We start from the raw sequence: 27701 nt of genomic DNA, 5'->3' as shown, positions 1-27701 counted from the left end.
CATTTGGTTTTCTTTAAACTGTGCTAGGAGTTGGGTTTGAGTGGGCAGTAGCAAAAAGGTGGAAGATGGGATTAGTGATAGATTACAAATCATTTGATCTGTGTTTTTGAAAATGAAAAGCAGGTAATTGTCCTTCACTAGAGTTAGTCCATGGGATGGTTTGGATCCTAGAAAAACCTTATCCTAGAGAATTTGACTGAATTTTCTTCATAGAGAGTCTCATATTTATGAAGCCACTTCACTTTTGCTTTCAGAGCTGGAAATGACAGTGTTCCTCTTTGTTTCAGGATACCTGTGATCTCTCGTATGTGGAACGAACGCTAGCAGAAAGGTGGAAAGATGGGCGTTAAGACATTCACTCATAATTCCCCTGCTCACAGTCAGGAGATGCTGGGGAAGCTGAACATGCTCCGCAACGATGGACATTTTTGTGATATCACCATCCGCGTCCAGGACAAAATCTTCAGGGCGCACAAGGTGGTTTTGGCAGCCTGCAGCGACTTCTTCCGTTCCAAGCTCGTCGGCCAAGCGGAAGACGAGAGCAAGAGCGTGTTGGACCTGCACCACGTGACAGTGACTGGTTTTATACCTCTTCTGGAATACGCTTACACGGCGACACTGTCTATTAATACAGAAAACATCATCGACGTGTTGGCTGCGGCCAGCTACATGCAGATGTTCAGCGTCGCCAGCACGTGCTCGGAATTCATGAAGTCCAGCATTTTGTGGAACACGCCCAACAGCCAGCAAGAGAAGGTGCTGGACGCGGGGCAGGAGAACAGCGCCAACTGCACCTTCGCGTCCCGCGACGGCAGCCTCTCGCCGGTGTCCTCGGAGTGCAGCGTGGTGGAGAGAGCCATCCCCGTGTGCCGGGAGTCGCGCAGGAAGCGCAAGAGCTACATCGTTATGTCTCCTGAGAGCCCCCTGAAGTGTAACACGCAAACGAGTTCCCCCCAAGTGCTGAATCCTTCAGCTTCTTACCCGGAGTCCCGAAACCAGCCCGTGGACTCGTCCTTAGCTTTTCCCTGGACTTTTCCGTTTGGAATCGATCGAAGGCTTCAGTCTGAGAAGGTGAAGCAGGCGGAGAACTCTAGGACTTTGGAAATGCCCGGGCCTTCCGAATCCAACAGAAGAATTGCAGATTACGTGACTTGTGAGAGCACAAAAGCCAGCTCTCCCCTCGTGATAGAGGAAGACGTGCGTGTCAAAGTGGAGAGGCTGAGCGACGAGGAGGTTCACGAGGAAGTCTCGCAGCCTGTTAGCGCGTCCCAGAGCTCTCTGAGCGATCAGCAGACCGTCCCCGGCAGCGAGCAAGTGCAGGAAGATCTCCTCATCAGCCCACAGTCTTCCTCTATAGGTATGACCATTGCTGGGGTGGCGAACATGGACAAGTAGGCATGTGTGTGCTTTGTGGTTTTGTTGGAGGAAATCTCCGTTGTGGTTTTTCATGCTTTACTTTTGTGAAGCTGCCTTTTTTCTTTCTTCCTGTTGTATGAAATGTAACATGTAAACCCCGATGGGGGGACGGGAGACAGAGGGCGTTAAATAACTTGCCAGGAGGCAGCTAAGAAGGGTAAGCCTGTTGGTAGATATCCTTATTCAGTAGAGGTTGATAACCCCTTTTTACCTCTGGTTGCTTGGCTGGGGAAAATAAGTCTCTTTCCATTCGTGTCAAAAGGCATCATCTCGGCCGAGCGGCAGCTGCAGATATGGAAGACTTGTGGCTGTAGGCACAGAGGGATGGAACGGTACTTCACATCAGGCACAAGATGCTGTATAGTCATGACAGAGAGCCTTTGTAAGAAGATTTGCAAAATAAGTGGTGGAACACTGTCATCTTAACACTCTGGACAAAAACAAAACCACACAGTCATAATATTGAGAATCTTTCAGTTTCTCTGGGATTTGGGTCTCGAGTTGCTTCTTCAAATGCTGCCAGTTGCTGAGAGAAACCTTTTTTCCATGAAAGACAATTAGACCACTTTTGGGTTCTTTTAGCAGTCCGTTGTTTGTTAATAGCTAATAGATAGTTAGTGTAACAATCCCTTTCTTCCTCTTTACACACAATGCACTGGATGGCTTTTAGCAAGTCAGGACAGAGGCTTTGCAGTATTTCTAGTTTAATTACCAAATTTTTGCCACAGTCAGCTATTTTCTTTCAGTTAAGTGGCTTGATCTGTGCTCAGTAGAGTTTGTTTACTGAAAGATTTTTAATAAAGCCTGTTTTGTTTGAAGACTGTAAGAACGGCATATGTACCAGTCTGGTTCATTCAAATAATGTATACATGAAAGGCTGCTTCAGTTAATTCAATAAATAAACGACAACAAAATAAACAAATGCGGCCTAGTGGCCTGCATTATTTGTTTTGTTTGGTCAGCATAACACTGCAACTTCTCTGGAGAGAGTGTTAGATCAGCCTGACCATGCCAGGACTGCAATATATAATTGGTGGTGTTAAACTATTCAGGTAATGCTAAAGAGAAATTTTCCATTTATCCCATCCACCAAGACTTTATGCTGTTGTTTTTGTTAGACAGTTTGTATAGCTCATGTGTTGATATTTTAGATGGGTAATGCTTTTTCCAAAGGAAAATGTTTTATTTACTGGAGACAAGGCTGTTTACCTTTGCTGAGGAGCAGACTTAGTATCAGTTTAAATATAAATCTTTAAATGTAGATTGCCAAAATAGTGCGTAGATTAAAAACTGAAAGAAACTATTTGTTTGCTGGACAGTCTCCAGGAGAAGTAGTCCTTGTTCAAGACTGGGTTTAGTTTGACTCATTTTTAACTCCTTATAGTAGGACCTTCAGAAAGGCCTCGCCAGGGCCATGCAATAAGAGATGTAAATTATTTCATCAGCATAATTGTACTATCACAGACAAAATAGAACAAGTGGAAATAATTATTAGGGAGAGTTAAAAATAGCATGTCAAGTATAAAGACCATATCCAGGCAGTGCTGAAGAAAAAAATGAGTGTAAACTCTGCATCACAGATGAGTAGCATATGATCTAGAGGAGCTTCTGGGGGACTTCTTGTGGGTTAGAAACACCAGAAGAATTGCATACTCAAAAGTGGCTTGTATGGGATGGGACATGAAAATATGAGACTGCATTGGAGAGCGAGAGGTGTGACTGCATACTCTCAGATCTCCTTTTCTAAAACAGTCTCTTAGTGTTAAAGAAAAAATATGTTCAAACGTATTCCAATAGCCAGGCTTTAGTCATGATAATGTTTAAACTTTAATGTCTGCTACTGAGGATGTTGATGCAGCGTATTCTTCCTTCAAACAGAGGCAGAAAGAAGAAAAATGTGCTAGGCCAAAGTCTTCTAAGTGCAGATCTGTTCTATGAATAGGTTCGAATTAATATTTACTGGTCTCTGCATAACTTTGTTAACTGCCCTCAGAATAGTTTTTGTTCACATTTTGCTGTAAAGAGGATCAGGGCTCTTGCTTTTTAGCACAGTTCACATGTACCTCATGTATGACAAGGCACACTTTGTAGCCAGAAAGCACTTTTTACCTCCCGAAGATATATTTCCTTATGCAGTAATAGAAGAACAGTAAATGGAGGCAGTGAGCTATGTTAAAGTACAGCTTTCTCTTCCCTGAACGTGTTTTCCTGGTATAATTGCATATATTTATCTCAGTGTTTTATAGTGCCTTTATGAAAGCATCCCTGCCTCTCTTCCTCTTTGCAAAAAGCTCTTACTTGCTCTTTGGGCAATTTCAGGAATAGTTCATTTGCAATTTATTATATTTGGAAGCACTTTATACTATGGAAGGAGAGGTGAAGCAGGGCCTTGATAAATAAGTCATTACAGTTACAACAATAGCTGTGTCTGAGAAGATATTTTCATAACTCATTAACACTGTTTCCATTTGAGAGGTGAAGGCATAAAATTAAACCTGATAGCAATTGGGCTTATTTGTCAGTATATTTTCATATAGGTAATTAATGAGAAAGAAGGATAAATCAAAACAGGAGAAACTTTTGTAACTTTGTAGAATGCATAGTTACTGGATTTCCCAAACATCATTAATCAGCTTGGAACAAAATTAAACATTTTGGTTATAGTAATGGTATTTTGAAACTACTAGAGATACAAGCTTCCTCCCATCCCTGGCCCTGTCATGTGGGGTCTCGTTTAGCCTATCATCTTCTACTTTGGTAAGGTTTTGGTGAACATGCTGTTCTTTATAGGAAGAGTCCTTTTTGGAGACAGTACTCTCATTCTTTTTAACAAAATATGCATATTTTATGCTTCACTTTCTGTGTCTTTGCCCCTTCTCATTTTTTTTTCATTTTATCTGACGCTCGTCATTGTAGATCTAATGATACTTGATTTTCCTAGTGAGCTTTAGAGTTCCCAAATTCAGACTGCTCATGTACCACTCTCTTAGAAAGCAGAATTATTCTTGCTATAGCTGCAAGAGCAGCTTCTAGCACTGTCCCGAGCTTTGCTCATTCTCAAGATGTAGGTGTAGAGAAGGAAATCTCCTTTCCCCATCTGTTCTCATCTCATGTGGGTTCAGTGGTAGAGACCAAAAGGCTGCCTGGCTGTTCAGAAAGTTCAAGCAGTGCTTAGTATTCAGGCTCCACAGAGGGAAAGGGAGGCAGGGCAGAATTACCACTTCCAAGTGATTTTGGTGCTAATAATCCTACATATGTCACGATTTGGGAGCCCCTGGTATGAAGAGGAACAATAGTAATTCCTATTGTTTGGAAATTTGGTGGTGTTCAGTCCTTCAGTTCTATCATCTCCCATAGACATCATCAGCAGAGGAGGAGGAGTGTGAGGGGATCCAGTCTGCTCTCAGTTGAAAGAGGGAACAAAGCTTGGTTAATTTCAATGATCATGTGTAACCAAAACAGAGGATTATTTTATCAAGGGGTACAGCTGGCAAGGAGTGGACATCAGTTCTTAAAACTGTTTTCATACTGTGCTGCCAGCTTCCCTCCCTGCTATGGTAACACCAGGCCAAAATAGCCTTGCCTCATACACCTAACCAAGGACTGAATGCTGGACTCCAGTGGTGATGAGGGAGGCCCTCCTGAGCAACAGCCACAGCAGGTGAATCAAGTCATAATTTTGTTTTAGTGCTGCATTTACCTTAGATTCTGTTTCCAAAAGCAATTGAGCTACCTTTCCTTGAATGTTGGTGCACTGAACAAAGCTCTGGAACGGTCGCCTGTGCACGTTTCTCTTACAAACAGATGTTGGGTCTCTTTTGTGTTGCATTTCTAATTTCTCAGAGGGCTCTTTCTGTCTCAGCGTCTTATCAATAAACAAAGGCATTATCAACAGATATATCTATGGAAGATCTGGAGCACAAAGGCCATGTAGCATAGCAGGACTGAATTCCCTGCTGCTCAAGAAGTCTTGAAAATCGATGAAACAGTCCTGTTGGGTGAAAGTAACATTTCTGCTTTACAGTGTTAGTACTGGATGTATTTTGCAAACTCTAGCTGTATTTAGCATAGATCCTTTCCATTTTCTGGGTGTTCCAGATATTTGCCCTTTATTCAGTTGTTCGTTTGCTAGGTAATCTGTGCAGAGGAGAAGCTGAGTTGGAACACATTGCTTCTGGGTTTTTAAGTGATTTTCCCATGACAATTGTAGTGTCTTATCCCCCAGGAAGCAGTGTCTTTCAGAGATTTTTGGAAAGCGAGCTTTATGTGTATTTACCTGCCCCCTTTTTGAACACTTATTTGCATTAAATCACCTTTTTTCTTTGCCTAGGCTCAATAGATGAGGGGGTTACAGAGGGACTGCCCACACTCCAGAGTACCTCTGGCACTAACGCTCACGCGGATGATGATGATCGGTATGTACCCATGTAGTGTGCAAACTGTTCTGCAGCAAGTGCTGTAATTAACCTACCCAGCCTGAACCCCAGAATGCTGAGCTGTTCGTGCATCTACTTCTCTGTGTTGATCAAAGTACAATCAGTGCCTGAAGGTTCAGATGCTTTAGAAGAATGGAGGTGATGAAAAGTCAGAATTTGCTTACTTGTTGCTTTTCGTTTCCTGTCTATTTCCAGGGAACAGTGGTGAAGGAAGATACTAATTTTTGTGCCATTTCTTCACCTCTCTCTTTATTAATAAATTAAATTAAAAAAAAAAAACCTTTGCTGTGAAACAAGTGTGGTTGCATGCATACTAAAGCTCATGTAAAGTCCCAAAAGCAACAAAATGAACACAAGTGCCTAGTACTGGCTTCACCAGACATTGCTGTTGTCATAAACCACAGAGCAGCCTTAAATCTTTTCTCCCCAACTTTATGCTTATAGGTCCTTACCCAGATGCTGTGTGGCACTTACTGTAAATATTTAGTGCTCTTTTGCTGCACTGAGATGAGTGATTTATCAAAGGAATCCCTTATAAGGGAAAGGTGGCAGAGACCACTGAGCTTAAAATGGTCTGTTTGGTCCGAGATGTATCGTAGTTCTGTTGAGTGAAGTGAGCCTGCAAGTGGCACACGAGGGTACATGCAGTGGTTTGACTGCTATTTCTTTGCTTTTGTGGTAGGTGTCAAGGCATACAGCTGGCTAGTCCCTTTCTAAGCAAAATAATGTTTTCACAGTATTGGCAAGATTGCTTTTGCACAATATTTTCTTAGACAAGCGGGTCTGAGGAGACGTGTGAACCTTTGGGAGTTGTTCCAGAAACTGTGTCAAGTGAAACTCCCTGTAGAGATAACTATGGAGAGCTGCGTTTTCATAGCTCACAAAATCTTCCCTGCCATTTCCATCTAAAACCTGTCCCATTGTAGGATTAAATCTGAAGGGAAAATAACTGCCTAGATAAGATTTTTTTGTAAGACATAGAAGATTGCATTTGTCTGCTAACAAACCTCAGTATAAAAATAATACCCAGCACTTGGGGTTTGAGTTGATAGTAGGAGCCCATGTTGCATTAGAACTAATTCAAGTTTTTAAAGCTGTAATTCTAAAGGCTTACATATTTTCAGCAGTGGATTATGTCCAAAATTTGCTACAAATTGCAGAACTTGAGCACAAACTGCATAGAAGATACAAAATATATAAAATCCTTTAAACACACTGAAAACTCCCACTAGATGATCTCTTCCATGCAGGGAAGGAAAGATTACTTGCCTTAGTTCATGTCCAAGTTTGAAAATGGTTAATCTCAAGAGCAAAAGAAGCATCAAGCAAAACAAAGGAGAATTTGCACATTGTTTATATAACAATAAGAGGACTAATAGTTACAGGAATTTATAACAATTTTAGACTCCAGAACTAAAATTTTCTACTGAGTCGTTTATTTTATCAATTCAGATGGAAGTGCCCAGACTGTATGTCTTCCATGAAGCAGTTAAATGTGTAAAATGGTGCTTTCAGGTCCTAAGAAGGTTTCTTTCACATGCATGTGTGTGTACCTGTCAGGATGGGAGGAGTGCTCTGATACTTTGTGACAGCCCTTCAAGCCCTCGACTTTTAAATTCCCATTTCAAGCACGGGCTGAGCAGACCAGCAAATAGATACAGCTTGTTGTTCCCTCTGCAGCCATTTGGGGACACAGCTTTTGGTGCACAGAAGGAGACAATACAGAATTCTGAACCAAATCAAACATTCAGCTTTAGCTGCATCAAATGAAAACATGATTAATAAATCATACTGGTGGAGAAAAGTTTCCCTCACTGGTTTTTTGTTTGTTTTAATGCACCTTTAGTTTCAGTCCAAGTTGTGCTTTGCTTTATTAGCAGAGATTATCAAAATGTCAGAGTCAGTTGTGAGTACAAATTGATATTGAGAAAGATGTATTTGAGTATGAACTTACTGTGTTTCTATACATAAAAAAGAGCAAAAGACTGTGCCATCGAAAGGTATTTCAATGTTATATCCTTACCTCTGTGGAAACAATCATAAATATTTCAAAGTTTACCTCTTGAGTTTCTGTGTTAAATAATTAACATCATTAATTGGTTCTCCTCCATAATCAGTGTTTCATAAACAGCAGGTCACATGTAATTGTCAGCTGCATAGACACACAGGAATCTGTTAAGTGTTAAAGCTCTTTTTTCACAGCAAAGTTTTGCATATTCTTTCTCTGATATTTGGCATCTGGAGTGTAATACACTTTTTCTAATTTTTCTGTAATTCTGATTTTAAAACTAGTCTCTGTATTCATTTGTGGCTGCATTAAAAAATGGGTTGCAAAGGCCCCAATAGAATAAGAACCTCCACTTTTCTAAAATAGTAGTTATTTACAAATAGAGAACTTTTCTAGGCTCACTGAGCATTTTGCCATTCACATTTGTCAGTTAAGTTCTACATAGCTAAACATATGTAATCTCTTGGTGAAAAGAAGAAAAAATTGGAAATAGAGTATTTTAGTATTACCATGAAAACATTTTAAATCTATCTCTTTAGCTGTTAGAGAAATTCTCTGAGACGTTAAACGAATCTTGACTGTTAAATGGCACATTTATCACAAATTGCAAGTTGTGAAAAATTGTGTACATATGGGGAAAAAGAAGCAGGGGAAAGAAAATATGACCATGTTTCAGATTTAATTTCTTCACTGTGCTAAGTCTGCAGTTATGTCACCACTGGGTATTTCAGCCTGCTTGCAGTGCAAGGATGGAGAAAGACATGCCAGTCACTGGTAGCTGGAGAGCCTCCTGAACCCCTTTTTATCTGTATTTTTTATTATTAGGCTATTATCACAGCTGAACTTCTATTTCTGTGGACTTCTTCTATTTCTGTGCTTTATGCTATTTTTTAAATTTTTTTTTTAAAAAAAATGTTATTTTATTTTTGGATAACAGACCAGTCTGTTAGTTTGTGTTGATGGAGTTTTCACTGGTAAAGTAAAAAGTGTATGGTCATACCAACTCCAGAGACAAATCTAGTGTTTCCATGTCTGAGTAGGGTACAATCTGTTCTTTATCTCATAATTTGCTCACAAGGAGGAATAGGAGTGCCTGAGTTTGTCAGAAATTTGGTTATACAAATCAGAATGTATGTTTAAAACCACTCTCATTTACTTTGAGTGCATTTGGTGAACCACCAGCTGGCTTTCTGAGACCCATAAGTGACAGTGAATACATTCTGCCAGGCCCAGGATGTGAGCAGCTAACTTCCCTCTTGCAAATATTCCCTTTAGCAAAGATCAACAAGTCTGTCAGCATCTGTCTTTTCCACAGCTCTCTGGGGCCCTACTGTGTATAAAAAGAAGTGAAGGACAATAAAATTTCTTCCTTAGAGCAAATATTATTCTATTTCTGGGTGAGACCAGAAATTGTCCTGGGCTTTACAGGCAGATTGATACAAAACTCCTGCAGGAAACTCTTTTATCCTGATTGTATCAAGAGATACCTGGTACTCCCTCTCTCCAGATAAGTCTTACAGCTGGAAGTTTTGCCACGAGGACCCACCGTGGTACTCAGAATTCAGATACCCAGTTCTCCCAGTTGTATCAACATTCATTTCCAGACTAGATAAGGCTAGTTAAGGTATTGATTTTAAAGAGGTGGGCCTAGTTCTTGTCCTCCTCTGCCAGTCTGCTCTGTATGACGTGTAGGAGAACGTATCTGTGCAAAGTGCACGTTTCAGTCCTGTGAGCATTAGAATTCCACAAGTTCAGCCTAACCTTGAAGCCAACAATCTGGGCTCGAGATGGAAGCAGAGCAGCAACAGGATCTTGTTCAGTTAAGGAGACTTTCCGACTATGTGCAACACGAGACATCGTTGTACTCTTTTTCTCAATACATTTCAGGGATTACAGCTTAGTGAAACTAAAATTGCATTGTTCTGGCCATGGAGTATTCAGGGTCAGAGCAGTTCCATGCTGCCACTGACATCTGATCTGCCATCACGCTGCGAGCAAGCTGAAATGTCTATCTCAACAAAAAAGGGAGAACTTAATGCTCAGGGAAACCCCAGGTAAGCACAAACTCCTATTGTTGTTACATTTGCACCAGCAGATTTGTTTTTGTTTCACTACGCCCTTTAGCAAAGCAAGTTCCTTGCCAGAGGACTTGGATTATAGGACTGTGGTTCCCTTAAACAGTTTGGAGCTAGAGGCTATGGTAGGAGCAGTTAGTTTTAAATAAATTACTTTGAAAATGAGATTGTTCCTTTGTAGTCTGTGTGCTGTTTTTAAACACAATGCTTGTGCTATTCTGATAGGGCTGATTGAATCAGACAAGGAACAAGTATTGATTAATTAGATTCATATTTTAAACTTAGAAATATGTAATTCTAGTTACTAAGGTTTGTTCATTGAACTTGGCTTGAAATAAAAAGGAATCAGCTTTAATTTCATTTGAAAATGTCACTGAAGCTCCAAAATACTCCTTTGCTTTCCAGTATTTTCAGTTCTTTAAATTTTTCCTTGGGGACTGTTTGCTGATTGTAAATCACCGATACACTTGAGAAAATGGCCATGCCTGGAAAATGAAGTTCATTTTGCAGCTGGTGTCCTCAGACCTGTTGCCCAAAGAAGCCAGAGGTTATTCTCTGGTTTTGTGCAAAGCCAGTGGCTCTAAGACTTCAGATGCAGGTCAGACACATTGCTCCAGGGACAAAGATTTTCAGACTAAAGTGAGATTTCAACTGAAGTCCAGTCTTTTTCTTCTTCTCATACCATTGTGTTCAGGGTTCAGACTTCCACAGACAAGGCTTTGTACTTCTTTCCTCTCGCTTGCTTGTAAATCAGTGAATTTTTTCTTTGTAGTTTGGAGAACGTTCAGTATCCCTACCAACTCTACATTGCTCCTTCTACCAGCAGCACAGAGAGACCCAGCCCAAATGGTCCAGACAGACCTTTTCAGTGTCCAACCTGCGGGGTCCGGTTCACTCGCATTCAGAACCTAAAACAACACATGCTTATCCACTCAGGTAAGAAACATGCCCCAGAATTAGTGATCTTATAGACTCATAGAGGTTTGCTCATTGTGCAGCAGCTATAATAATGCAGTGCTTTTTTAATCACCTGCCAAGCACTTGAGAAGTGATTTAAGAAAGATTGGGTAGCAGTATGTCTCATTGAATGCTTGTTTTGATATGTCAGATCTGACTGATAGCTCTGCTCATGGATGATCAGTGTTTTGTGTGGACTGAAAAAAGCTGATTGCCTGAAACTCATCAGAATAAGTCATTATCAAGATGAAGATTTGAGATGAAATAAAGTACACTTGGCTTTTTTATTAATCTAAAGAAGTGACGTAGACAGAAATTCTTCCTCTTACATGTTGTACTTGTCTGCTGTGTTTTAGAGGAGACTTGGAACCATAAGAAAAAATGGTCTATCTTATGTCCTTGCATTGAAGAATATTGTATGCCCTTGGATGTCAGAATTTTTAGAGGGATTGCAGGACAACTGAATTGCTTTGATAATCAATATAGCTACTACAGATAGTACAGGTAGCAAAAGGTTTGTGCCAATGCCTCCTCTGAGTCTTGCAACCATGGATGAACTCCTAATGTCTTTGCTGCCAGTGTTTTTCAAGACTTGTCAGCGTTATTCGGCAACAGCACTGACATTGTAGTGAATGAAGGGGATATTGAAGGGCTATTGCACACAAATGCTAAGCCTCATAGTTTAGCATCTCCTGGTTTGAGCTCGCCTCTTACCTGCACACACATGCTGTACTGTTTTGGGGCAGAGCAGCCACAGTTGGCAAGGTGTAATGTTTTCACTGTCAGCAATATTTGGCAAATCCCTTCAAGCAATATGGCCATAGGCCGGCATTAATAATATGTGCTTAATACTTTAAAAAGCAAATTTTGTGGGATATTAGCTGCAAAATTGTCCCAAGCCATTTGTTAAAGTCTTAACTGACAGCAATTAAGACTGACAGCCTTCAGCAAAGTAGCTCAGCCAACCTGTCAATGGGCAACCCCTGGGCAAAGTTGGGAGAGATTTGAATAGCTGTCTTCAAGTAATTAGCATGCAAAAGAAACTTTCAAAACTTGTAAATATTGAAAGTGCTTTCACATAAGCAAAATAGCTCAAGAGATTTTCCCTGAACTATCAGAGGAAATAGATGCCCATGGACAGTCCCAAAGCATGAACAGTTTTAGCTCCACAAGTCAATATTCTAGTATATTAACTTGTTTCCATATGCTTAACAAGGAGTTGGAGTGTAATGTTAACTACAGCTTTCTGGGAATAAAAGCTCCAATTAAAAGTTCAGCTCCCGCTTTGAACATAAGGAAAGCAGAGTGAAAGACTGAGGGAATTAACAGCCTGGACTGATGTACATTCAGCCTTTTGAACAAACCTTTTTTTAATTCCTTGACAGCCCTATTATGAATAGAGCTACATATTCCAGGTTCTTGGCCTCATGCTTGGATTTCCACACTTTCTGGAGTTCAGACTTTTTATTAAATCTTAATTTTGGGGTGATTCAGTCTTTTATGTTGTAATAGTTCAGTTTGTGTTTACTTGCTTATTCTCAGCCACTACAGCATGTTGCAGAGCTTGTACATTTTAGGGTTTTATCAGTGCCTGTAATATATGAAAAATTAACTGGTGAGAGAATTTCTAAATTAAAACGAGAGAAAAATGAGAGGCATGAACCTAAACTGTCTCAGAGAGCTGTCTGTCATGCAAAGTTGCTGAAGATTCTTGTATAGAAAGGTTCCCATGCAATTAAACGCTGTTACTTCACCCTTTCATCACCAGTCCTGCTGCATTACAGAGGTGTCCTTGTGCACACAATCCCCCTGCCAGCACGCTTCTTGGAGGCCAAAGGCAGACAGAAAAAGACATTGCAATTAAGGATAGTCTGATAATTGCATTGTTGGGAACCAGTCTGGCACAAGAATCTCCTGAGATCCAAAGAGTTCAAAGATGGTTTGAGATGACTGCTGCATCGGATACTTTTTTGTCTGTGGCACAGGATCTTAGCTGTAATATAATCCCTGGAGGCAGATGTTCCTTGTAAACGGTGGGCAGGAGGAGGTGTAAGCGTTACAGACGGGTCCCGTTGTTCTGAAATCGTTGGGCAGTTGGTTCTGAGAAAGTGTAGCTCACTTCTCATTGCTGCTGCCATGTTAAAGTTCACCAGAGATCTTCCTCAAGCAGCACTTCGCTGTGAGCGGCCACAGCGCCTGGCCTTTGGCTGCTAGAAATCTGGAAGGATTTTGCCAGTGACCTCTCATTACAGAAGGTGAACCTTTTTTTTTCGCTCTCTTCCGTAGGCATTAAACCATTTCAGTGTGACCGCTGTGGGAAAAAGTTCACCCGAGCTTACTCGCTCAAGATGCATCGCCTGAAGCACGAAGGTAAACGCTGTTTCCGGTGCCAGATATGTAGTGCCACTTTCACTTCCTTCGGGGAATATAAACACCACATGCGGGTTTCCCGGCACATTATCCGCAAGCCTCGGATTTACGAGTGCAAAACATGTGGCGCCATGTTCACCAACTCTGGAAATTTAATCGTTCACCTGAGGAGCTTGAACCATGAAGCATCAGAGCTAGCAAACTACTTCCAGAGCAGGTGAGGTGCACAGCAAAAACCTAACAGGGAAACTTGCTTTTTTTTTTTTTTTTTCCTTTTTTTCTTTTTGTTTTTTTTTCCTTCTTTTTCCTAAATCATCTTTTCCTGCTTTCAGGGCAGCCTGCTGTGCTTCTCATCAGGTTGCCAGCTAATTCCAGTCAAATTCATTCTTGTACCGCTCTCTGTTATATCTGGTGTGTCTTACAGCATCTAAGCTATATAGGAGGGCACTGAAGAATCGAGTGATATGCAGAAGCTGCTCCTGGGCTACTAAATTTCTCTTTTTCAGTGGTATCTATGGACAGGCTAGTGGTGTTAAGCCATAGCATTCTACAGTATCTATGGAGTTCTGTAAATTATTTCCTATTCAAAATCTTGTACATAACCTGTTCACTTGCACAGGGAGTAGACTTACTGCTTCATTTTAAGTGGCTGCTTGATGGTGAATATTGTGGAAAGATTGCATGACCCCACACCTTGTCTTTTTTCATTTTTCTAGGTAACATATTCCTAAATTATCAGGCTAATAGGGTTTGAAATAGTAAGGGCCAGATGGACATGTCTTGTTTATCAGGGCACAGAAGACTTGGCATATTTCCCCAATGGACTTCACTAAAGGTTATTAAAAGGGTTCTGTGACATGAGACTAGCACAGTATTCTCATGCTGAAATTAATGGAATTTGAGATAGAAAAATACAAAAGTGGTTGAGGGAAATTGGAGGAACATAGATCTTACTGTTCTTAAATCTATCAAGAGGTTGCAGCTTGGTGTATATAAGTCATCTGTCATCAGCAGTGCAAAAGAAATACATTGTAAATGTCATAGCAGCTGCGACGTACCCTCATGATTTCTAGGCATCTTGGCTTTTCCCTTACAAAATATTTCATCCTTTTGTTCTATTTGGTTATCTCAGAAGTGATGCAGGGTGAAAAAATTGCAAAACAAACTGGGAAAGCCCGTCACAGTTTTCCCAACGCAGTATTGTTTGAAGGTACAAGTGCCTCATATCTGCGGGTTTACGCAGTTCTTGTTCTTGGTGCTTGTGCCAAAACTAGAGTGAAAACATTGAGGGATGGTGCCATGGTCGTGGTAAGCGCGTTATTGTTGTTGTCAAATTGAAGTCAGATTAAAGCACATGATTTTAGTTGTTTATAGGCTCTCCTCTAGTTTAGGGTTACAACCACTTAGTTTAGCGTAGCCGATTGTGAGTTTGGATTTGAAGCAGTGAATGCTGCCATCATGGAAGCAAAGGGCTGCTTTTAAATGGATTTTATTACAAGGAGGTATCAAACCATACAAGCATGCATATATGTAATATATATATATATATGTACACTTGCCTCAAGTACGAACTTACATGTCTGGTGCTGAAAATTTGCAAAGAAATTTTATTTTTGTTATATGCTGATGCTCTGAAAATACTCCTTGAGAGTTTGGTAGATTTTCTTTGGATATACTCAGCCATCAGTAGGGAAGAGTAAGTTGCAGAACTGTTGTCCTGACAGGACTGAAACGGGATGGAAATGCAGTTCAGTTCTTTTCACAGTAGCGTGGTCCATGTCAAGAGCCCAGGACACTGCTGGGGCTGGCAGCCTCCTCGCTCAGAGCCCTGCTTCCCTCCCCTCACGCCTCTGTTCACAGCCCGGCCGCTCTGCCCGGAATGCCAGCGCCGTTCCTCGGGTGCTGGAAAAGGCCCCCGTCTCTGCCACTGCCAAACTCCTTTTTGTTTCTGTTTTTAAAGGTTGAGTGCTCCCTTTTTTCAGTGAGGTTTTCAGTGCCACGTGATGTTCCAGACATTAACTTTCCTTCTCCTCACGTTGATACAATCTAAGCAAGGAGATGTTGCTGTGTAGGAAATGCGGATGCACAACAATGCAAAGTAGATGCCTCTGAATAAATTCTCTGTGTGTTCAAAGGAGAAGCAGGTGATAGTGCTTAGTGAAGTCTGTCACTGTGGTGATCTTAGAGCATCTTTGTTGCTGTGCAATGCAATACGTAGCTTGTGTGTTGTAACTGCTACAAAGAAACTGATGTTGCTGATGTTTGTGTGAGAAATGACGTTTCTCTTCTGTCCTTTGCCCCTCTTCTAGTGACTTCCTAGTACCGGACTACTTAAACCAGGAACAAGAAGAGACCCTCGGGCAGTATGAGCTAGGGGAGCATGGCTTTGAAAGCAACTCTTCTGTCCAAATGCCTGTCATTTCACAGGTGTCGTCAACTCAGAATTGTGAAAGCACTTTCCCCTTGGGGTCTCTGGGTGGGTTGGCAGAGAAGGAAGAAGATGTGCCAGAGCAGCCAAAGACTAACGCCACTGCTGAGGCAGCCGCAGGTGACCCTCCGAAGCCGGAGCTGTCATCTATTACTATTGAATAATTCATGGTTTGGTTTCATTTTTGTTCTTTGGAAAGTGCCTGTGTTTGGTCCTGTACATTTTAATTTAATTTTTTTAAACAGAGGTGGGGAGATCTTCCCATTTTACTTTGTAAGCTACGCTTTAAACAGAAAACTGCGACAGATGTTACATTATTTTTCATGACTGAATGATCACTTCTGTGATAATATTTAAGACTGAATGCACAAAAAGATCTTATCAGAACATCGTGGAAGCTGTGATGCACTTCTAAAGAAGAACAACTGATTCAGATCTCTTTAACTATTTCTTCTTCCACAGTTAGAGCAGCTCATTAAGTTTCTCTTGCTTCTGCAGACCCTCTGGTTAAGGGAAAGGAATCAGAGGAAACGTTTTTTAAATGACAAAACAAAAGAATGCATTGGAAATCATTATTGAACAGTTTCGACTAGTTTTGCGTGGATGCTTTAATCTTCTGCCTAAAAAAAAAATGACACTTCCTATCTCTGTGCCTGCTGTTTTTCAAAGCTCTTACTGGAGCCCTGCTCTTGGCAGTGGTAAGCAGTTTTGAAACTAACAGTCACACGCTTTTTAAAAAACACATTGTCCCTTTTCATCTCAGATGAATCAGTTTTGACAAACCAAGTGATGTCATGCCAGGTATTCCTACTTTTTATATTCCAGTCCTTTTAGAAACTGCTTGATCAAATAGCCTGTCCAGATTTGCCCATCTGAGGTTAGACGTGGGAATACTACGATGAGGAAAAGTCTCGTGGTGCGTAATGAATTGAGGATGATAAGGAGGTATATATCTGTGCAAGCCTGACAAACACCTCATGACTGTATCTTTCTGCAGAAGGGGAACCACCTATGAAAAGGAAGGCTTTCCCAAACCAAAATTTGTACATCGTGGCCAGATCAATCGCAGTCCTGGTCACTTCCCTTTGTCCTATATAATGTATTTTCACTAATCTCCAAAAACGAGCCAGCAGGAGTTTCCAGATGGGGAGAATGAGTGGTTTTGTGCATTGTTGCACATCTTTTTGTTTGTTTATACATATGTATGTATAGTTTCTGCAATTTTTATTAGCCTGTTTTCGACAAAACAAGCAATTTATTCTCCTTGGAGGCAAAACTTTCTAACCCAACAGGGGGTTGTTTACAAAAAGCCTATATAGCAGTGATGAATTGTTCCTGTTTCAAAACATTTTAAATCCTTGCCAACTTGGTTTATTAAAGGCCATTACTCCAGCTACACCCACAGCTCAAGTAAGCAATAAATTGACAGATTTGCAATTTCACTTTTCCGTATTTAGAAAAAGCTGCAAATGCAGAGTGTGGGATTTTCAGAGCAGTGAGTCTTGTTTTGTCAAGGTTGTTTGGGCTACAGTACTGCTTTGAAACCTAAATTAGGAAATACATTAGGAGGTTTGTGATTTTTCTTACTGCTTCTGAAGTTCACTCACTGTTTGTTGCCAAATGCCTATAGCCTACAGGTGATGTGCTAAGCGAGTAGGTATTACTTGATGTTAATATTCCAAAGGCATGATATACTCCCTTAGTTTTGAATCTTTTTTTTTTAAGATTGGTGGTTTTTTATCCAGATTTGTTTTATGCAAACACAAGGAGGAAACTAAACCAGTAGGGAAGGGTTGCTCCTGAAGAAAGAGAAGACACAGAAGTTGTATTATATTGCAACATCAGTTTGTATTCAGTTAGCTTAGGCAGCTCTAATACTCTGTAGGGCTGAGTTGCTTCCACTAATAACCAACTTTTGTAAGGAAAAAAAAGGTTTACAGCCCTTTGGAAAGAGCTTAAAGGGTTTCTGTGAAATTAACAATTTTTCTCTGCTGTGTTTTAGGTAAAAAAACCCACACTTTAGTTAAATAGAGTGAAACCAGTTGGAATTTAAGCCCTTTCCAAGTCACTGGAATTAAGTTTCTCCACCAGATCCAAAGGGTGTGCTAGAAACATGCTGCAAAGACATTCTCTGCTGCAATTCAGTCTTTTATGTCTACCTTTGTAAGTCTTCTTAAAAGGGCTTGAAGGAAAAATTCTTTTTGGGATGTTCTACTGTGAATTAGTGCAGTATCTGTTGATGGGCTGCATTTAAAGACCAGTTCTCTTCCACTTCTGATTTCTCTAACTGAGAAGCCAGACAAGAAAATGCCTTTTGCTGAGTTTTATCCTGAATTATAGGGCTATGACACTGAACTCAAATACATAATTGTCTTTTTTCCCTGATAAGTGTTACTCCACTACTTTGCAGGTATGTGAGAATCCTTTGTGATTTGTAGAGTAATAAATACTTCACACAGAAACACATTTTCAGTCTGTGGAGATGCAGTGATCAAAGGCAGTCAGATAGAGGTGGACATAATCTGTTAGAATCTAATCTTTTTCACCCACCAAGATATTTTGCTAAACAGTTTATCAGTGAGGAGATGTGCAAATACAGAATAGACATATCTGGATATTGGATTTTTAAGACTTAAAATTTTGTCAGAAGGCAAACTGCTTTCTGGATACCAAAGAGAAGGGGGAAAAAAAAAAGTTAAAAAGTCTTTGTAGCTCTGATCTGTTCTTCCTTGAAAAGAAATGGGTATCATGAGCTGCTAACACCTTGGTACAAGGCAAGGCACGTGTTTTCATTGTTCATTGCACTGTGCTGTACATTATCTTTTCAACCCCATAATCTCTGTGTAACATCTTCGTTTAGTTCTCACATCTCAATCTAATTCAACTGCAGGAACAAGAGAGTTCTTGGAGGGTTTTGTTTGGTTGGGTTAGGATTGTGTTTGTCAGTTTTCCTGGTTGTAATTTTTTCTTGTTCATATCTCTTTTCTCCATAGAAATGAACACAGATTAAATGCGAGTATGAGTTTATTTCTCCTCCCTCACTTGGTGGAAGTGTTCAGTTCTTTGAAATGCTGGTGTTCCTTACAGGAGAGATGTACAAACATAGGACATCTTAAAACAATCTCTGTTGCTCACTCATTCCAAATTGAGTGAGGCAGGTATCTAAGTAAGGTGGAAGAAGCTTGCCTTAAACTATACCTAGGATTAAACCTAAAGCATGAATTTTTTTCAATACATTATCAGAGATTTGAACTTGGGGCTGTATTTTCTTTTTTCCCTTTTTTTTTTCCCCCAAGGCCCCCCATTATTTGCTCTGCATTTACATTTCTGCTTGACAGAGATCACAGGCTAGTTGAGTTCAGAAGGGACTCTGAAGGTGATCTAGTTCAACCCCCATGCTCAAAGCAGAGTCAGCAAGATCAGGTTGCTTAGTCTAGTTGGATTTTGGATATCTGCAAAGATGGAGACTCCCCAGCTTCCCTGGGAAACCTGTTCCAGTGTTTGACCACCCTCACTGTAGAAAAGGTTTTAGTATCTTTAGATGGAAATTCTTGTGTTTCAGTTTGTGCCCACTGTGGTCTGGCTCCATCTCCTTTGCCTCCTGTCCATTAGTTTTACACATTGATAAGATCCCCCTGAGCATTCTCCAGACAAAACAGTCCGATCACTCTCAACCTGTGTGGCAAATGATCTAATCCATTCATCATCTTTGTGCCTTTTCTAAGTTTCTGGAAATTCCTTCCAATTAGCTCCACGTATGACCCATGGCAGCAGTTTCTCTGTCAATGAGTAGTTCCCAAATGTATTCACAAAGTGATTTATGTCTTGCTTTTGCATATCCTTCTCCCTTGTGGCACCGATCTTTGCACTCAGTGGAAAATCCTTTCCTCACCCATTTATTTTGCAAGCAGAGTGCCTTCACTACCACAGAACTAGCAAGGTTCTGCCATATGCCAGGGACCCGGGTTCTCAGAGTCTGCAGAGGGTTGTTACTCCTTGTGTAGAGCAGTACATCCGATGGGAAAGGAAGGGATAGGTTTTTTCCTGATTTATCATGGTGTTTTGGGAGAAGGGGCAAAAAATAGAAAGCTTTCTATTTCCTAGCAAAGAGCAGAAGAAAAACAAAACATGTTTTAACTGCGTGGAAGATTTGGCCGAGTTGCAAGGGTTTGGTTGGTTTGTTTTTTGATGCAGACATATAGCACAAGTCCCCCTAGAAATCCATGAGGATTGCCCACACACTTAGCAAACGAAGCTCCCCACCAGAACTGCTTGTCACTGTTCTTACACCACATGAAAAATAAAAGACTGTTCCTGGTGATTTCTCTGTCTTAACTACAGTTTGAGTTCAGTTGTCAGGCTTGCAGACAGTATGGTCAAGTCTCTCATACTGAGAGATTAGTAGACTAGGTGATTGAAAATGGTTCTGGGTTCGCATGTATCTTGAGTCTAAAAGGTGTGAATCTAAACTTTTTAAAAAAGTAATAGCTGCCAATGCAGTAAAATATATTTTATAAGACTATGATCCCTATATGTCTCTTATGGGATAAAATTTTATTGTTTTTAAGCTATGGTTTAAAGTTTTTATATGAGGGCTTCAGTCGCTTCTTGGTTGCTGGCTTTCCCCTCCAGCCCCAGGATGTGAGAGCACTGATACTATTGCCGGTCTCTCTCTGAGACAAAGCATGAAGCATTTTATATGCAAATTGAACGGGAGCATTGTGCACCCTGCAGGGATGGAGAGAGTGCAGATGGAGGAGCACCTGTTGCTCCTGCATCCACTGCAACTTCCACACCATCAGAATATGGAAAATAGCTAATTTTCATTCCGATCGATTAAGTTCAAGTTTTGCTTACAAGGTGAAACCCAGTTTTGGAGGGTTCTCATCTCCAGGTATGGACATGATAAATTCCATAGCATCTTGATGACAGATAAGAGGGTTCAAGGCCGGACGGTGCCTCAGCCTCATCAGAGGTTCCCTAGTAATAGAGTCAGTTCAAAGTATTTGAGGAAACGTACCATAAAAAAACAAATGTGAAGTTTTAAAATGCAACAGTACTTACTGCTCTGGGTTTTTGTTAACTCAATACGTGCTGTCACAGCAATTCAGTGTCCCACAGGTCTCAACACAAACCTGGCTGTGCAAAACAAAACAAAACAAAAGCCGAATCAGTGTCTGGTGCTGCCAGCCTGTGTGGCAACTGAACCTACAGTCTTCCTGAGGGTTGCTGAAGTCCCCAGAGGAGTGATTTTGTTTAACCATTCGTTTAGCTGATGCATGCTTTTGATATTCTGACCTATAACCCTGGCTACACCAAGTTCTTGGACAGCTTCTTTGCCCTGTTCCTGCAGTGCCTTTACTCTAGGTGCTGCCCTATGGTGAAACCCCAAAGAGGGAAAAGAGTAAGCTGGAGGAAAAAATGTGAATTTAAATTATTGTTGGGCTTCTTTGTGCATTTTAGTAACAGTGAAACCCCCTTAACTGTGCCAGTCTCTGGTCACCAGCCGTATATCCAGTCGTCATCTCATCCACAGTACAGCTTCTCTTGTTGATGCTGGCCACAGCTAGATTACTTGGCATGTTTATTGACTTAACAGACTTGTTTTTTGGTTTTGGTTTTGTTTTTTAATGTATACGATGTTTAAATACACTTCACATTTTATATAATACTATCTGGCTATTAGTATTTTTCAGGAACCATAGTTCTTGGTGGCTATATATATTTTTGTGACTTTTTTTGTAAACTAAGTGCCGTTTCAACGTTACAATCATTTTTAGAGTTATTGTAATCAATGTGAATATCATGTTTTTTCAAATCTGTTCTGAGCCTGTAGTGTTTGCTTTGTGATCATATGTGTAATGTATATATTCTGTATAGTTACATTGTATTGAAATACTAGCTTGTTTGATATAAGAAAAGTATGTATTGGGTACCTTTTTGCTAGCCTGGTTGTTTAATCTTTAAAAAAAAATGTTCTAAAATACAAAAAAAAAATATATATCTCCAAACTGGTCCCATTATAGGTCAAAATTAAGGGAGGAGAAAAACTAGTTTTGAGTGTCTTTGGATAGAAACATGAAGCTAAGATTTTTCATTAAAATATTAATGTTTTATGGAGTATATCTTTGCTTTGTGTCGTTCTTTAACTCTACCAGAGTTTGTCTTACAGTACAAAGGATTCACTTTGACCTTGTGTAACAAGGTGCCACTCTGCTGCTAGAGCTACGTTCTCTTATAACTTTTGCTTATAATTAGTCTCAAAATAGTTGAGTATGAGGAGAACTGCCTGTTGCTGGAGCTGTCGTTGGGAGGAAGGTAGTTTAAAACAAAATAGGCATTAATGGATGATCGGAGAAGTTACGTGAGTAAAGGGTATTAAGAATAAAGTACACATTTCTGTTTAGTTTTCCATTGTACGTTACATTGCCTTTTGTTAATGTTCTCTTTTAGGCTGTATTCTGCAAAAGCAGCGGGGCCATCTTTTGAACGAGGTTTTTACTGATGGAGAGCCAGCCAATAATGAGCCTAATCAAATTAGGCAAAACAGAAGATGTTTAAAAAGGACAGTAGACAGTCATCGTGATCGCAGCCCTGAGATTCAAAATAGGCATGAAACAGCCTAGAGCCATGGGATTCAAAATACACCTCTGCTCTTTCCGGCAACCCTTGCAGTTAAAATAATTTGCCTCCTACAGACCCACCTGTCTGATGGAGCTTGGAGTGCTGGCTGGACCCACACGTAGCTAGGGCACAGGTAGGAAAATGGAAGTTTGGTCACCGCTTGGCTGAAATGACTGAACTGTGCCATAGCCTCGGTGAATAACAAGCAGGCTGGTGTGATGAATTCAGTCAAATTGCATTCAGCCTCTGACAGGGGACTGAAATTGAAAATGGTGCTGAGCCAACAGCCACAATGAACCTTGGGTGGGGAAGGTTGAGTGTTTTTGAATCCCAAATTCTCATTTTCCTGAGGACCCTGCCTAGGGACGGAAGTATTTTATCGAAAGCATAATCGGAAGCGGGAAGGTCCCTGGTGAAGGCTTTGGAGAGAATGAACTTTGAGATGTCCAAAAAAATGTTAGTCTCCCATAAAAGCAAGAATTTTGCTGCTTTGAAGACAGGCAGACCCAGTGAGGAGAACACAGTGATGCTTAGCAGACCGTTACAGATCCAAAGCCTGTAGGACTGTATATGAACATGGGCTGCCCTAAAGCTGAGGCAGGGCTGCTGAGATACACACCTCTGATGGGTATGGGGGTGCAGGCTTGTGACTCGAGCAGCTTTTTCCAAAGCACAACCATATGTTTCTGCTTGGTATGAAACGTCTTTTAGACGTCTGTACCAAAGCAAGTGTACACTATTGAAGGTTTTCTTTGGCTTCCTTAGAGCAGTTAAGCATTTTATTCCTGACAGTAATGAAGTCTGATTTCTTTTGCACAGAAGAGAGCGGCTGAGATGAGATTGAACTCGTAGCTACTGAGAGAGTAGTAGAGCAGGGAAGAGAGTCCTCCCAGGGCTTGCTGCAGCATTCCTACATGTGATACCCCAGTGAAAATGACGCTGCTAAGAGAAACCTGGATTGTGTATAAAGCGCTTTTTACAAGCTGCTTGTGCGTGTGGCCTCTCCAGAGCACTGAGAGTAACTCTGTCATCACCATTCTTAGAGCAGAGGCTGCTGTGAGACCGTGAGCAAGCAGAGCCAGGGGTAAGTGTGTGTACACCTTAGAGCCTTGGGTACAGCTCAGAGACACGTGGGTTTCAGTCCTTCTGATTCTCGGGATCTGTTAACACTTTTTTCAGAGGAGAAACTCTTGAATAGCACTATGAATAGCAGATTTACACTTGCTGATAGTAGCCCTGATTTTCTTAGTTGCCTTTGATAAATCCTTTAGAAATAGGGGACAGACACCTGGAGTGAAAACCACTCTCAAGGCTTGAGTTAATTGCCTTTGATCATGAGTTGCCCTTGTCTCAGTCACAAGATCTCACGAGGAATTTTAGAGGCCAACTCATGGGACATCTATTTGTGTATCTCAGTTGAAGCTTTACCTCTGTTTGTTGAAATATGAGCTCTTCTGTCCAAATTTTGAAGTTAATGACCTCAGTGTAAGAGAGGTGCTTTGCTCCACTGTATGTTAATTTGTGTGGCTGTGCCACTATCACTGACTCTTACACAGCACCTCCCCTTTCAGACACAACCTGTTCGCTTTACATGGGACCCGTCCACTGCATCTGACCAAACTGTATTCCCAGTGTTCCATATGCCTGCACAGGGATAAATGCTCAGATCCTGCGTTTTGTGGTACTCCAAATCACTTAGAAGGCAACAGTTTTTTCTCAGAGAGTACTGTTTGATCCTCTGTATACGCACACAGAGTCTGTATGTGCTCAGTCAGAAGGAATTTTGAACTACAACTGTAGAAGAACATCGACTGAGCAACTCTTCCCTTGCTGCTTCCCTACAGAAACAGCCAGGAATAGTGTATTTTTCTTGTCTCATTCTCAGTGGATGAAAGAATTTACTAGCCTCAACCTGCAGGACCTTTGCTCAGTGCTCCTGTTAGCCCTTACAAACTTTTCCTGAGTTTCAAGTGGAAAGCAGGGGCATGATAAGAGATAACCACCAATGCCAATGACAGATTGCTGTTAAGTATGAGGAAACATTGCATACGTCTGGGCAGTTTTCATTTACGCCCAAAGTACAGTCCTTAATTACTTGTTGGCTTAAAGCATTTATGTCTGCAGTACAGTCTAGCTTCCAAACTACCTCAGGCCCGAGATAGCTGTGATTTCCTGTCTCTAGAAAGACAGAAAACTAATGGTAAAATGGATCATCTGAATTCTTTGGAGGTGAGGGAGAAGTCTCCCTGATGAGTACACCTCCAAGCCAAAGGGGAATAACCAGAAGTGTTGGGAGAGGAGCAAAGGAAACCGTGATATGTTTGTGAGCTGGTGGAGGAGGAGAGTCTCAACTCCAGGATCATTTCTCTGTGTGTTAGTGAAGTAAACACTTTCTCACACACATGCAAGGAGAAATGGTCCCTCAGGGTCTGATTGATACCGCATCACTGAGGCGTAACAGTTCACAGGCTTCAAAAGAGCAAGGTAAATTACAATCCCAGGCCACCTAAGCATTTAAATAGTCAGCCTGCCCAGAAATGCATTTAAATTGCTCCTGACAAGCTTACCCAATTCATGGACTTTACTTTTGCCAGTTGCTTCTCTGACTTAGCAGAGTCTATTTTACAGCCTGTGTATTAGCGGGGTGCACAGAACTGTTTTTTGGAGGCTTCCATGCATAAACAGACCCTTGCACTGTGTAAGACAAAACTGGAGAGAACAGACACCAAAGCACAGGACTAATGGGCAACAGAGCTCAGAAAATCAAAACATCTCTCCGGGGTAGAACTTCATCTTCCCACAATTTAAACGAGAAAAATAACAAAAATCCTAACAAAACCTTTTATATAACTTCAGCATTGGAGTGATCAGTTTCAGGGTTGACGTGACAGCAATTATAAACAAGAGTTATGCAACTGCCTCCTTGATTGAATTGAAGTTAATACATAGAACGAAAGAGCCAAACAAAAAGAAATGGCTTTGGGTTGACTTGTTGTTTTTGAAATAAGTAAGAAAGTGCTCAGGTCAGCCCCTTTTCCAAAGGCGAGTGCAAGCCCAGGGTGAAAAAATCTCAAAGAGCAAACAAAGGGAATTGCTCTTAAAAATTCTGTTTGTGTCAGAGGAAGAATTTTGCTTCTCTTCTAAAGCTTACACCTTATTTTTTTTTAATCTGATGGTGAAGTAGTTTAGTATTTTAACTTTGCTCAAATTCCTTTGATTTAAGACTCTTTAGAAGCTGTTTAACAGGTGGTATCACTGGGTATGGCAGTTCCAGCACCACTGGCTGGCACCACCTGAGGAGAAGGCCCCTCTAGGCCTGTGTGTGTCACAGCATCTCCTCTGCTTGCCATCCTGCCTTCAGATGTCTCTGAGTGGCACCAATGGCAGCGTGGCTGCTGGGTACTGCACGGGCAGCCTCTGGTGTCTCAGAGAGGAGCAATTCCCGTGGGTGAACAGCGTTTGGGAGCACTTGGAGTCACATCAGGAAAACTGGGGGAAATTCCTAGCCTGGCTGGCTGTGCTGGCCAAGCATGAGTCTACCTGTATTACACAGGAGTTGTGCCCAGCTCGTGTTCCATCATCTCTCTGATAGAGCCAGGATGCAGTTACTGTTCAGTACCCTTAATGGTTTTGTGCAGACATGAGCTAATCTCCTGGAATTAATTGTCTGTTGTGAGGTAAGTGTATAAAGAAATGGCAGGCTGGATCTCTTATCAGAGAAATACTCATGCTTTTTTGTCTCTCTAGGATTTTTCTGTTGTTACAGGGAATAACACATCCAGGAAGAGATGGAGAGAGGAATTATCCTGGTGTTTCTTTGCTTCTCCTCACCTTTTCTACCCTCTGTGCTAGGAGGCAGAGGAGCCTTGAGCTTGTTGCCTCCAGTGGGAGAGAAGGAAGCAGATTTTGGAGGCTTCTACACAAGATGGGTTTGCTACACATCCCACTGACATGTGCATTGGTGTGAGCCATCCAGGGAATTCATCATCCTGTACACAACGGGTTCTGTGAGCAAAGTGTCAAGAAAACCTACAGAATACAGCACACCCACTGTTCATGTGTGTGCTGGGTTCCCTGCCAGGCTTGCCACAAGTAGGCATTGGACAAGTGGTTTTATCCCCAGTCTCCTTGTTGAGGAAAAAAGCTGATCTCCAAGCTGCCTACCTTGGCTTTTGAGTTTCCAAAGGCTGCTAGTTTACATCTGTCTTTCCTGGGCCAGTAACTCAGTGTTGCTTGTTGCCCTTGGCACGCTGCTGGGTGACAGGAAGAGTGCAGTTCATGTAGCTATCCTGTTGTCCTCACTTGGCTTTCCTGCTTTCTTCCTCCTGTCTAGTGCTGTGGAATCTAAGGAAGCAAGGAAAAAGGGAAAGCTTGCACGGCCTCTGACATCTCTCCAAGCCAGAAATCAAGCACTGGGAGGTTAGATTTTATGTTTTGCTTAGCCTTCCCCTCTGGAGACATGGAAAGAATTAGAGTTGCTTGATCTATAGTGTGGCTAGGCAGCTGTGATGGGTGCTTTATTAAAGTCTATAGCAATCAAGCTAACACAAACCAGAACCTTTCTCTGTAGCTTTATAACCCTTTAAAAAATGATGGATGTTTTGCAGCAAGAGTAGGGGAGAAATCAGTAGGTTAGGTCAAACTGCACAATGTGATAACCAGAACAATTAATAGCACTTAATGTGAAAGAGCAAGCTCTTGGCTCCTCAGATGTTACATGGTTTGTAATCCAGGACAGATTGCCTTTAAAGTACAGCTCCCATCAGCGGAGTGGCTCTAGAGCCCTCAGTACAATAAAACTCCTCTGTGGAGATGATCCTTTTCACTGGGATGACTTAAGTAGTTTTTTGGCTACTGGTTTTGCCCCTCTTTGTCTCAGCACAAAGGAGTAATGCAGCTTTGGGGGAGGGAGCTGGATTCCATCCTTTCAAGGGCTGGCAGCTGAACTATTAGCCAGACTCTGGTGGCAACAGTGGCTTTCCCCCATCGGTTGCCATTTGTGCAAATTCAGTGCATCAGCTGCAGAGCTGATTCTTCCCCAGAGCTGGGCACGATCTGGTTTTGTCTTTTTTTGCTCGTGATGATGCCAGAAAGCCTGCAGCTTGAATTCCCATCTCCAAGTGGGTGTGCAGGACCTGCATTCAGAAGAAGCTTTTCTTTTGTTTGCTTTCCAACACAGAGTCTCTGAGCTGGATGTTGGGAGAGGCAAAGAATGTAACAGCACAGAATGAAAGTTGCTTGGCCTAGCAGGGCACATTTACCTCTCCTTCAGTACCTTGGCTATTTCAGTCCCTTAATTAACCTGAGACATTCCATTTTCCAGGTACCTGCTAGTAGACAGGCAGCTACTTAAATCTGTCTTCTTTCCTAAAGCCAGAGGAAGAGGA

The 27701-nt window shown here is 41.4% G+C and overlaps 1 protein-coding gene across 1 annotated transcript; it reads left to right on the top strand.

Moving 5' to 3' along the window:
- The first annotated feature begins 339 nt into the window (after nt 1-339).
- Nucleotides 340-16333, top strand: ZBTB44 (zinc finger and BTB domain containing 44). Its single transcript, XM_008949773.1, has 5 exons — nt 340-1357; nt 5747-5831; nt 10708-10871; nt 13179-13479; nt 15572-16333. Exons 1-5 carry the CDS (start codon nt 340-342, stop codon nt 15852-15854), a joined length of 1851 nt encoding a protein of 616 aa, XP_008948021.1. The 3' UTR covers nt 15855-16333.
- The last annotated feature ends 11368 nt before the right edge of the window (nt 16334-27701 follow it).

This window comes from Merops nubicus, unplaced genomic scaffold (assembly GCF_000691845.1).
Source record: "Merops nubicus isolate BGI_N331 unplaced genomic scaffold, ASM69184v1 scaffold2411, whole genome shotgun sequence".
In the NCBI taxonomy this organism is placed as follows: Eukaryota; Metazoa; Chordata; class Aves; order Coraciiformes; family Meropidae; genus Merops; species Merops nubicus.
This window is presented reverse-complemented; position numbering and strand designations above follow the sequence as displayed.

Excerpts from the sequence above, each read along its gene's own strand:
- ZBTB44 (XM_008949773.1), top strand. The coding sequence starts at position 340 with ATGGGCGTTAAGACATTCACTCATAATTCCCCTGCTCACAGTCAGGAG. Across the intron at positions 1,358-5,746 it reads CCCACAGTCTTCCTCTATAG|GCTCAATAGATGAGGGGGTT; the intron begins GTATGACCATTG and ends TTCTTTGCCTAG. Across the intron at positions 10,872-13,178 it reads ACACATGCTTATCCACTCAG|GCATTAAACCATTTCAGTGT; the intron begins GTAAGAAACATG and ends TCTCTTCCGTAG.